This window comes from Juglans microcarpa x Juglans regia, chromosome 4D (genome assembly GCF_004785595.1).
Source record: "Juglans microcarpa x Juglans regia isolate MS1-56 chromosome 4D, Jm3101_v1.0, whole genome shotgun sequence".
NCBI lineage: Eukaryota > Viridiplantae > Streptophyta > Magnoliopsida > Fagales > Juglandaceae > Juglans > Juglans microcarpa x Juglans regia.
Window position 1 is genome coordinate 28,329,170 of NC_054600.1, and position 12,538 is coordinate 28,341,707.

Genomic DNA, 12,538 nt, shown 5'->3' on the forward strand with positions numbered 1-12,538 from the left:
AAAGTTTTGAGTCAATGAATCGAGAATTTCCTATTCAGGAGTGGTCCTAAGCTGTGATTTTGGTCAAACTATGTTGTTGCTTTAATGGAACAATCGTGTATGAATTAACTTACACTTTGAACTTTTAAAGGGAGACAGATGAATGGGTTTTTAGCATAAAAGCTTTCGTCATTTTAGCAATGCTACTCAAAATTGCTTTTAAAAGCGTAATTTGCAATCGTGATGATGGAGGTAGCAGAAGCTTTCTTCTTTGATAAATTAGATAAAAATAAATAAATTTAATTATATATGTATAATATAAAAACTCAAACCATTGGAAGTAGTGAATTTTAATCATTTAAACCTTAATTAAAAATATATTAAAAAAATCCTATGTCATCTTATATTAATTTTATAGGTGCTTGAGAAAGTTGTTTTCATGCTTGTATGCATGTGTATGATGACTAGGCACGTTTGCCGCTTTGCCTCCCATATTCATAGGCAACATGGTTCAATATCTTCAGTTATGACTTGGATACAATATTTTTATGCATTCAGGATACTCATTTTGTTATATGGTTTCTCTACAACAGGTCTAAGGTGGTGGTTCCCCAATGTACAAAACAAACAGAAACCTGGGTAAAGGAGGATTTGGACAAGTGTATGTTGGTTGACATGTTGGTGCTGCCAGTTTAAGTGAAAGAACTGGCCTTGGAGCTGTTGAGGTATCACATATTTGTTATATGATATATGTGCTCAACTAGTAATTGTGTTGGATAATAATTTCTGTGTTAACTCGTCTAAATGATCATTCTAAATTTTTAGGTAGCCATAAAATTTGAGTATAGGAGTGTAATTGATGTAATTATGGACCGCCGTATGAGTGGCAATTTTTGCAAGTGAGGCCCTATCAATGCCTGCATTCTATTTTTTGGTGCATTGCTTTTTCACTTTGAGCTTCTTACTATATGTATGGTTTCGATTGACACTTTTAATTATTACTGTGCAGTGTGCTTGGTGGTAGTCATGGTGTTCCACGAGTTCAGAAACCTTCTTTTCATAAAAAAACAAAATTTTCATGTTTTCATCTAGAACTTTTTTTTCTCCTGATTGTGTTCTGCTCCTACCATTTTACATAGCCTTGGCTCTTTGTTTACACTTTTAGATAGGGAAAGAAAGAGATGAGCATACTGATGACCTGTCTGTTCTTCAAACAATTTTAATTGTGTTGGATAGACTTCCAAATTCAAGGTGTCGAAGCAAAGCATATCATTGTTACAACTTGCTCTGAATCTGTTAGCGTTACTCATGGAACTTCCGTTTTTCTGTAGACAAAAAGGGCTTGCCCATGAAGTGTTGCAATGGTACATAAGTAGAATAAGAGCTTGGTTTGCCGTAGATGCTTTGTTTTTGTTCATTCTTTGCTCTATGATTGTGTTTTCATTTTATTTTCCTTTTATCTTTTTATTAGGAATATATATTCTTTTGATCATATGAGAAACAAAATAACATGTTGTTGCATAGATGTGAGTTTTATTAGATAGAGGAGTTCTTGGCTAGCTTGTTTTGATGTCAATATGTGTTTCTCTCCCTCTCCTAAGACCCATGGATTGTACTGAAAACTTACTAAAATGATAAAATCAAAAAGTAAAAGATCAACTTGTGATTGCTAGAAAATTTGTGGATTGAGGTTATTTTTTCTAATAAATAAATAAATAATAATTAAAAAGAAAAGAAAAAGAAGATGGGCAGACTAGTTTTTGTGGATTTTGAAAGATATCAAAGAAGATTTGTTGAAACGGAAAATAGTGATTTTGAAAGTTAGATGCCAATGGAGGTTGTTTTTTACCCTTAAAGGAAAAAATAAAAATGGAATATTGAAAATGATAAGAAGATTTTGACTTACAAAAGAGGTCTCATTATTTATTTTCCGGTGGGACAGTGACTACAAATTATTATACATCACTAACCTATCATTATCTAAAGATATTTGCTAAATTAATTAATTTTTTTAAGTTTCTAATTTCTATGTATTAAATTATTCATTTATTAAATTTTTGTAAAAAATTGATATTATTTTTGTTAAAATCTTGTTTCCCAACTAGACAAACGTGCAAAGCACGTTGCTAGTAATACAGAAAAGGGGGAAAATTCAGAGCAAAATATGCAGTCATTGCAGACGACAGGCCAACTGACGCATTTATATGCGAATTAATGTAATAGCTACAGTTAACTGATATTGAATTCTACCAAAAAGCATAAGCAATAACCTTGAGGCATCTGCAGGCCGATCGAATTGGTTCCACATTTCCAATTAGCCATTTTCATGCTAATTAAGCTCTCAATTCCATCACACTCGAACATTTAAAGTGAGCTCGACATTTTCTGAAAACAAATTATTCATTCCTTAATTTTACAAGATACGCGAGAAATGCTTCATTAATTTTCAATCGTAATTAAAAATAAAAATAAAAATCCTATCAAGCACGTTTCAGGTTCAAAAATATATTATACTTATATGCTTAATTTTGGACATTAAAGTCTCAGTGTCTTAAGTCACTGGGAATATTCTTGTTAGGTCATTTCGTTGTAGATGGCATGACTCAGTAATTCTCACATTTATCATCCTCACCCTGCTAATTGCTTAAAGATATTTTATATCTGAAAGCTTATATTTATTGGTGAATGGCGGGTTCCAAGTTGACTGCAAGAGAGAACTCAGCTTGAACCTTTTTTTCAAGATATTTTAATTGTAATATTGATTAGTTATTTTAGAATATAGTTTTAAAGGTGGCTTGAATAATGTTATGGATCAATGTAAAAACAACTTACTCAAGATTTTCAATCTCTTTTGTAAGTGATCTTTAAGTCCAAAAAAATTCTATTAATCATCCTTACATCACATATGATTTTTTATTTTTATTTATTTATTTTCTTATCTTTTTTTCTACTAAATGTGTGGTATATAGATGATGAGTAGAATAATTTTTTTAGTTTAGCAAGAATTAAAAAAAAAAAAATCAAGTGCGGTGTGTGGTATAGAATAATTAGTAGAAGTGCTCTTAAGTTATTGGTATCCGATCGTTAGATTTTAGTTATTGTACCCAAAGATACCTCAAATTTCAATAGTGATCAGCAGCTGATTGGGATGGTTAGTAAGGCCCCATATTCGCACTATCAAGCTTGATCTCATCATGATTGAATAATATTAGATGTAAGGTATAACCCCCATTATGTGAATGAGAGAGTATGCGCGCGTTTATCTATTAAAAACTAAATAACATATTGAGCTTTTCAAGTAAAGTACTACTTCGGTATGCTTAAACAAAGTAATTAAAATAACATATTTTTCAAGTAGTGAAGTTTGGTATGGTATATATGCATATAAGAGGGTAATGGTTGTATATAATAAGATGTTAGTCTAACGAAAACTTATTAGCTAGGCTAGCTTATATATATATATATATTTATATATATATATATATATATATGGGGGAGGGGGGATTCAATCCTTCATTCTTTTAGTAAGAAACTAAAATGTTGTCAATTGATCTTGACAGCTTGTAATATTAATTGAAAATTCGTGTTAGCAGAATTGATGTAGCTAGCAAGCTAGGCAGATTATGTATAATATGATAAGCTATAATGTAACATATATAAATATATTTTTGATTGGTACCGGTTGTCTAGGAACAATGTTGCATTGTATTTATCAATAAAATGCTGATCTTCTAGTAGTAGAATGAAACGAATATTGAAGTTTAATTTGTAACCTGAACATGCATGCAACTTTGTATTAAATTATAATAGTGGTGATCTACATTTATTGGGGGTTATAAGTAGCTGCCATAATATATCAAGCCCACAATCTTATTCATTTCCGTTGAAATATATATATATATATATATATATATATATAATTGTGGACGCATGCGTGCATTTGAAGCAATGATATTTAAATGAAGTTAAACCCTCACGGCTTCCGTACGAGGAATTGGTGAAGTGGTTTCGACTTGCGTACGTTTAACGCAATAAAGATGTTAAAGAACCATCGGATTATGGGGAAATGATCGTGCAGGTTGGAGAGCCGTTGGATAATACTAAACTTGCTATAAATCTTACAAACTTAGCCTCAAGATATTTAGAGAAGTAAATAACACATGCATTATGTTTATTCAATAAGAAAGTACAATTAAACTACTTGATTTTAACCTAAAATTAGGACCGGAATCTAAAGTAATAAGAAATAATGAGGGAAGGTGACATAAATAATAAAACTAGGAAGGAAATCTAACCCTCGACAGCCTCCTGCAGCCACACAACCTAGCTAAACATCAAATACGTACATACTGCCATAATTATCGAACCGCATATATAGTTAGCTCGGAAAGCTATTGCTCTAACCATGCTAATTCAGAATATCCAGTTTTGAGGACACTGCTCGTTTGTACTATATATATATATATAGCCCCGCATGCCTTTATTGCTTTCAGTTGAAATTATAGTCTTAATTAACAAGTTTTTACCTCTTGAAATTAAAAAAAAAATCAATTAATGGCATAAGAAATTATCAACTCTGTGTGAAGGGACAAAATACTATACTAGCCCATAGTTGGGCCTAGCCCACTAGACCACCACTAGGGTTAAGAAGATAAATAAGAAAGAGACAATGAGAGACATGAGAACATGCAAGTGTCAGAGGGGGTCAAAGGGAAAGCAGGAAGAGAAGGGAAGCTGACAAACACAAAGGAGTTAGGTCTCATTATTGCAAACTATCACACCCAACAAGGAGATATATAAAAAACCTTCTATCGGATGACAAAAGGACTCTCTCTCTCTCTCTCTCTCGATCAGATCATCTTTTTCTTCTTCAGCAACCTCTCGAGGAAGACAGCGTCTCTAACAGGAAGAGTTCAACTTTATTTGTATAGTGAGATATGAGGGACCATGAGTGACTGTAAACAAATGTATTATAATGGAAACTTCCCTCCCCAAACCACTGTGAACGTAGACCTAGTACCGAACCAAGTAAATTTTTGTGTCCATCTCTTTTTACTTTCTCTGTACTTATGTTCTATCTACTGCCATGGACGTATGTATCGCCACCGTATAGTCGTACCGGAACATTGTCAAGGGCTCCTAACAATACCGATCAAGGCCCAGTCGACTCAATGAACCAAAAATAACTCTTTCTCTCATTCTAATCTATTGTGCAATTTTTACACCATCAACACTCTATGTATTCTATTCCATTTTATCCTTAATTTCTAGCTTGCTTGCTAGCTACTGTAATCAGAAAGTCGAACATGAAATTAATTAATTATTATTTGCACGCCTCGCTCTTGTTTTTATTAGGAAACAAGACTAAAATTGTTAAAAACTATTAACTAAGCATGGGATACTATGCCATCATTAATGCACGTTTAGTACTTCATTTTAGGCGTGCTACCCACCCGGATGGGGCCGGGCCACTCCTTCCCACACCTCGCCTTGCATGGGGCGGGGGGTGGGGTTGTCACCCCGTCTCTGGCCTCCGCCTCATATTTATTTAAAAAATAAATTACATTTTACAAAATTTAAAAATTATTTCTAGATCCAAAACGGATTAAAAATATATTTTTAGACCTAAATTATAAATTTAAATTTTGTAAATATGACTATAATTTAAAAATTATAAAATTTTTAAATTTACTAGTATATATTTTGTGTAAGTTGCACTGTATTAATTTTTAAACTATATAATTTTTAAATTTGCTTGTATATACTTTATGAATAAGTCTAACATATAAATATATATATATATATAAACATGTAAGCGGGGGCGGGGCCTCCCGCCCCTGCTAGGGGCACTAAATGCGGGGCAGGAGTCTCGTCCCTACATGAGCGGAACGGGATTGCCCACCCCACCTTTCGGGGGCAGGGCAACAGGTTGCGGGACCCAGCTCCCTACCTTTACTTCATTTACTAATTAATCAGTACTCAAATAATTTAATTAACAAATTATAGCCGTAAATGGTAAATATCAAATTGTGGCCATTTTTCTCCTTTTAATTATAATTGCAGCTCATGAGGACTGGCTCTAGAAGCCAAAAGAATATACAGAATTATTTTCAACAACATTGAGCCCCGGTTTGGACTGAGACATTCATCTGGTACGGCAAAACACTCTCTAATCCAAACACTCTTTTATCTAATTTTGGATTGAGACTTATATTCTTTCTATTAGTTTCTATTATTATAACAACAAATTGGCCATTTTTTATTAAAAAATTATTATTTATTTAAAAATATATTTATAAATAAAACAAAATAATTATAAATAATACTATATATTTATTTGTAGGACTCACATCTATCTCCTCTCGAACAACTTAAAATCATCTTATCTCACTTTCAATCTAAACACATAAAATTTTTAAAAATCATCTCAACTTATAAATTTTATTACTATTTATAAATTATCTCAACTCATGTCCAAATGAGAGCTGAATGTCACTCGAGTACTCGATCCCATCCGTGTGACCACAGGCATCCCTCGCCCACTTGTAAATATAATTCTTTGACCCGTTCTATTTGCACTTATTGTGCAGCTCGTGATAGACTTCCAATTACTTCAGACCATAAACGGAAGAATATACATCGAGATGTACAAACTCACAGCCAAACAGTACTTCAGAAAGACAAATGCTTTATTTTAAGCGATCGCTATCTGCGTCCCCAGGGAGAGAATATGGATTTTGAACAGGCACATTTGTAACCGGGTTTTGCTTTCCCATACCCGGCCAGGTCCATGTAACCATTGAATTACATTTTTGCCCCTAATAAAACATAGGTTTAGGTTTTAACACCTCTACAAAGCATTGATTCCCCTTTCTGCCCCAAGTTGTCTACCCCAGTACCCTTAATCATCAATGTGTAGGGTCCCTTAAGTTAATTATATTTTCACTCCACTCCCAAAGTCCCATAAGACTATGACCAGAGTAGCACTCTCTCCATATATAGAAGCAAAGAAGCTCAAGAACAAAAAAGAAAAACCAAAGTAGCATAAACAGCGAAAAAACAGAGCCCTCTTCTTTCCTAGCCAGAAAATAATGGATTCTTCAGCAACTCTTACCAGCCATGCCCGACTCGTTTCCAAAGAAAGTGACATCATATTTCCGGCCTCAATATACCCCTCTTCTCGCCGGACCCCGTCATTTTCCTCCTCCTCATCACTTTCGCCATCTTCTTCTTCCTTTGATTCTTCTTATTTCCCGGACGATTCCCCACTTAACCCTTCCATCCCACTTAGATATTCCGGTGTCCCATTTTCTTGGGAACAACTTCCCGGAATACCCAAGAAACAAGTCCTCAAGAAGAAGGAGCCCTTGTCAAAGCTTAATTTGCCATTGCCACCACCCACCACTTCGACCTCGAAGAAATTCAACTCGGAAGAATACTCTGGGGAACGGAAGAAGAATTCTAGGCAGAGTACTCTACAAAGGGATCCATTTTTTGCCGCATTGGTTGAGTGCTCCAAGGATGATGATCATGAAGAATTATCAAATGGTTGTATTTGGAATCAAGCCAAGGTGTCGAGGAGTTTGAGCGATCGCTTTGGGTTTATCAATCTTTATGCTTCTTGCAAGAGAACTAGCGCAATCTCAGAGTCAATAGTCTATCTTCCAAGGTCAAGCAGACACTCTTTCGATCTGATTTATCACCGTTCTCGCTGAATTACTACTTGTTATCTTAATTTCCAGTCATCCTCTGCGGGGTTTGTGCTATTGATTTTACCAAAAACTTGAAAAAAAAAAAAAAAAGTACCGATCTTTTCATTACCCGTTCATGTTTATGTTTTTGTCTTTGTGAGGGAGAAGTGGACAACTATGTCCCAAAAATCTACCAGTTATTGTAAAATGTTAATATATAACTAGCTAGCTGGAAGCATGCAGTGTTTGCCTGTCTTTTCTTGTCAACGATTTTGCATCGTTTTGCCTTATTTTTCCAGTATTTGCTATCAAAATCTTTATATAATATATATGATGATATATTGATACTCGCTGTATTTCATGCGATATTGTATTTACCACAGCGGGAGTGAAATTTACTTAAACCCATGTGTGAGCAAGGTACAGGACCACATCGGAAAAGACAGCTAGCTAGAGTTATAATTGATTTGACTTTTCATTTGATCCTTTTTTTTCCCGATCGATTTCTTTTCTAAAATATACGCAATAATCTATAAATACATGCAAATTTTGGGATGGGGGTTAGAGTTGTTGAGCTACCATATGCTCTCCCACGTGTTTTTTTTTAATAATATATAAACCACAGTAGACGGTGCTACTCACACCGAAAAAAACTATCGTTAAACTTATTAATATTATTATTATTTTTAAATGATTTTTTTTTTTTTTTAGTTTTAGAGAGAATACTAAAAAATAACTAAATACAATATTAAAAAACAAACAAACACAAATATTTAAAAAAAAAAAACATTTCAATACAGACTCTTCTATACAATTTATTGGTGGCTCTATCATTTTCTATAGTACGGCTGTTAGTTGTGCCCTTAATTTCATGTTGGCATAATTTTTGCATGACCTGTTCTGCTTGTACGGTACTGGTCCTGCATGATTATTGTACATGTACATGATATATACTCGTACTTGTAATTAAGACCCTTCGATTATATATGTCATACGTACGCAAATGTTCACGATCGATCGAGGTCTCTTTCTTGGTGGTTGGGATCATCTCGATCGATATATATTGTTGTCCTTTATGTGCCGCACATGATGATGAAAGCAGGCAACTTGGCTAGCTGGTCTTCATGTTTATACATTTTGTTCAATGCTATAAAGAAAGTAACTTAGTTGCTTATAGCTTTGCTAAAATGGGTGCTAAAGGTCTAACTGGCTCTTGGACTTCGTTATCAGAGTTGCCTGCTTCCATTAGAGGTAACATTAGGCTTGACAGAGGGGTCTTCTCTATATTCGAAAAGTTCACAGAGTTTACTACGGGACTTTTCTCCAGGTATGTCTTTCTTACCCTTGGTTTAAGTTCTTATTGACTTTATGTTCGTGCAAATTTGTTTCTTGCAGGTTGCTACTTTGTGTTTCAGTCTTGTATTCTTTTTGGCTTTTGTCTTGTTGTTGAGTTTCTTTGGTTTTTTTTAGGTTTGGTTTTGGTCTTATTTTTATATTTATAATCCTAGACCTCCGGTTGTAATCATGGTTTTCCTCCGCCACACATAAGGACTTATTAATAAAATTAGGATAGAGTCACAATTAGACATGTGACCTTCAGCTCTTTAAAAAAAAAAAAAAAGCAACAATATCTTTTTGTCAAGCTTATGTTAGTGCTAGCTAGAGGTCCACAACTCATATAGAATTAATATGTTTGACCTAGCTACTTAATTTATCTACATTATCATCTTGATCAGTGGGATCTCTTTGGTTATAATGACCTATAATTAAAAGTGATCCCAAAACAAAAAACAAATCGAAAGTGGTCTGTAGTGTTTGGCCGGGTTGACTTATATATACGAGAAATGTGTCGGTACTGGCCTATATATATATATATATATATATATATATATATATATATATATATATATATATATATATATTATATAATATATATATATATATAAGGCCAACACGAGAAAGATTTTTTAGACTTTTCAGATGAAATTCAGGTTATTAATTTTCTAATATTTACACGATCCCAAATTAAACCCATGATAAAACATCCTCTCAAGTACTGTGGTGTTCGATCGGAAGGAATCCGGATAGCATGATAAGCTGGTGTAGTACTCTACGTCGCATACAAACTACTAATTGCGTAATTCAGTTTCTGTTGATAAATCTCCCTCATTAATGTACTAAATGCGTAATTATTTGACCTTGTTTTGCATACGCTGCATGTGAATATTGATACCAGCTGGATGGACTATTGTAATTATATCATGTAGAGATGGTTAGGATCGACACTGTTGGTCTTGTGATGATTTGAATATTGTTATAGCCAAAAATAGATTACATAAAAGTAATCTCACAAATTGACGTAATTTCATGTAATTTGTCAGATTTACTTTATAATAAAATAATTTTATAATATGACGAACCATATCAAATCACATCAATTTATAAAATTAATTTTGTGTAATCATTTGTCCTTATAATATTTCTTTTTTTAGAAATATCATTTGCCGTCATGTGATTTGGGTTAGTACAAATTGTGCATCCCACTTACAAATAACAAGCATTTTTATGTCATGCCATCGTTAATTTCATCATGACTCCAAACAAAAACACGAAACTCACTACTCGTTCATGAGTACGCTGACACAACATAAAACAAACATATATAAAAATATGGAAAAATAGTGAAACATGTAGGACCCGATGGTATGATGGCCATGAAAGATTGCCGCGCGGTTGCTTAATGTTAAAGAGAGAGTAACCAAACTTCTTCACGCTTCCCCACTCGTGCATGCGTTTACGGCGGGTAGTGAGGTTTATCATTTATCCATCTTTTTTATTTTTTATTTTATTTTATATATATATATATATATCTAATTTTCTTTGTCAGCCAATCAAGAATAAAGATGAAAAAAAATCCAACTTTGTGTTTTCGATAAATAATTAAAAATGCATCGATCCGATCCAGTCGTTTGTGTGTGTTTGAAGTTTTATATTGGATAAATATTGGCCAATTACTGTGGAAAATTAATTTTTTTTAATTAAGGTTTTTTTTTTTAATTTGCAGTTGTAGTGTATAAAAGAAAAAAGGAATTCTACTTATCAGTTAGTACTATTCACTCTCATATTCCACACCTATAATTTTTTTTATAGAGTGAATATGTTTTTCATAGAATGTGAGATATTTTTTATAAGATATAAAGTATGAAATAATAAATAGTGACTGATAAAAAATAATTTTTTAAAAGAAAAACATATTATTATGTACGTGCCAATTGTTTCTTTCTTTTAAGTGTAGAAACGTCAAAGAAATTGAATACCACGACAGGACATGAATCTTTTCATGTATTGCTACGAAATTCTTGTGCCAGAGTGATTTTTGTTGGCGTGCAGCTGCGACACAACTTGCTTGTTAGGCAGTACGTACTACAGTTAATGCTTTGCTTAATTACTCGCAAATATCCGACGGCTAATCTTGCTCTAAAGTATTAAATAATATTAATTAAATAACGTGTTATAATAGGAGAAGAATACAACGTTATCCGTATTTCATAAATATTTAATAATGTATCATCTATACATGCATTAGCTGTAACGTTATCTCTAAGAAATAAAATTCTTGTTGTATATATGACATATATCTTTGCATGTAGCTCTTCTAGGAGACACTGGCAGTGAATATATACGGTTTTTTTTTTTTTTTTTTTAATAATTTTAAAATTTTATACATTTTTAATAGATTTTTTTTTTAATAATTTGATTGATTATATTAGTCTATTTTGATGTATAAGTTTTTATTGTATTAAGCTGTGTATAGGCCAAATATTTCTTTAGATTACCGGAAGATAGGTCTTAAATTAAATACTTCGTATACGGACGGGTCAATTGAATTTTAAAACGCTAGCTTTGCAAGTTGCAACGACGAAACTTTGTCATTCCGACGGAATTTCGTACTAGGCAAAATTTGACGCCCAATGGGCCAATACAGCAGTTTTTTGTTTGAATTTTTTTAATCGGCCCAATACTGTTGAGTAATGAAAATATCTGAAAATATATTTATAACTGTGAATCGTACAATCGCTATATAAATGCTTTAAAAAAATGAATAAAACATTAAACCCACATAAAAAAATTAATTTTTAAATAATAAACTCTACTTTTTTTCAAAACGATTACGCGACTTTTACGATTGTATATAAAATTATTCATATTTGGTTTACGTTTTCAAGAACCCTATTGATTATGATTTTTATATTCACAAAGTTAAAGAACAACGCAAAAAAGTTTGTAAGAAAAAATCATATGCATATCGAATCTACTTTATGGAAATATTTTTGTTAGGTATTTTAATATCAAATTTTAATTTTACAAAATATTCTACAATCTATATTTCAGAGTATTAAAACTAATGAAATAATATCAAACAATGAACTTACCTATCAAGCGTTTGCTGCCAGGTTACAAACAATTCATCTTCAATATAGAACAAAACCACCAATTGTAGACATCAATTCTGAATTTTTTTTTTTCAAAATTTATCTATAAAATTATATTCTGAAGTTTTTTCTTCAAAATTTCTCAAAAAAATTGTATAAAACTAATAGAAGAATAGAATGATTTTATCGTTGGTTACATTCACTATTTATCGAGAATGAAATAGCAGATTGTGAAAAACCATAACACTGTCATATGGAGTTATTATAACCTTTAATGTCCAGATTCATCCTCTAAGGGACACAATCGGTAAAGTTGATGATAGGCACCACACTTCCCAACGTCATTTTCAGTTAATTTTTGAAGCATTGTGCGCCCATGCCAAGCGCCTGTTCGATCCGGGCTGTGCAGACGGGCCTTGGGCCTAAGCCCACGAA

At 32.7% G+C, this 12,538-nt stretch overlaps 1 protein-coding gene across 1 annotated transcript; it reads left to right on the forward strand.

The window, feature by feature from the left end:
* Window positions 1-6,929: 6,929 nt before the first annotated feature.
* Window positions 6,930-7,921, forward strand: LOC121260544. Its single transcript, XM_041162460.1, has one exon. The coding sequence runs from the start codon at window positions 7,071-7,073 to the stop codon at window positions 7,692-7,694; it is 624 nt and encodes a 207-aa protein (XP_041018394.1). The 5' UTR covers window positions 6,930-7,070; the 3' UTR covers window positions 7,695-7,921.
* The last annotated feature ends 4,617 nt before the right edge of the window (window positions 7,922-12,538 follow it).

What these genes read in the sequence shown, in the direction of transcription:
- LOC121260544 (XM_041162460.1), top strand. Translation starts at nt 7,071, where the DNA reads ATGGATTCTTCAGCAACTCTTACCAGCCATGCCCGACTCGTTTCCAAA.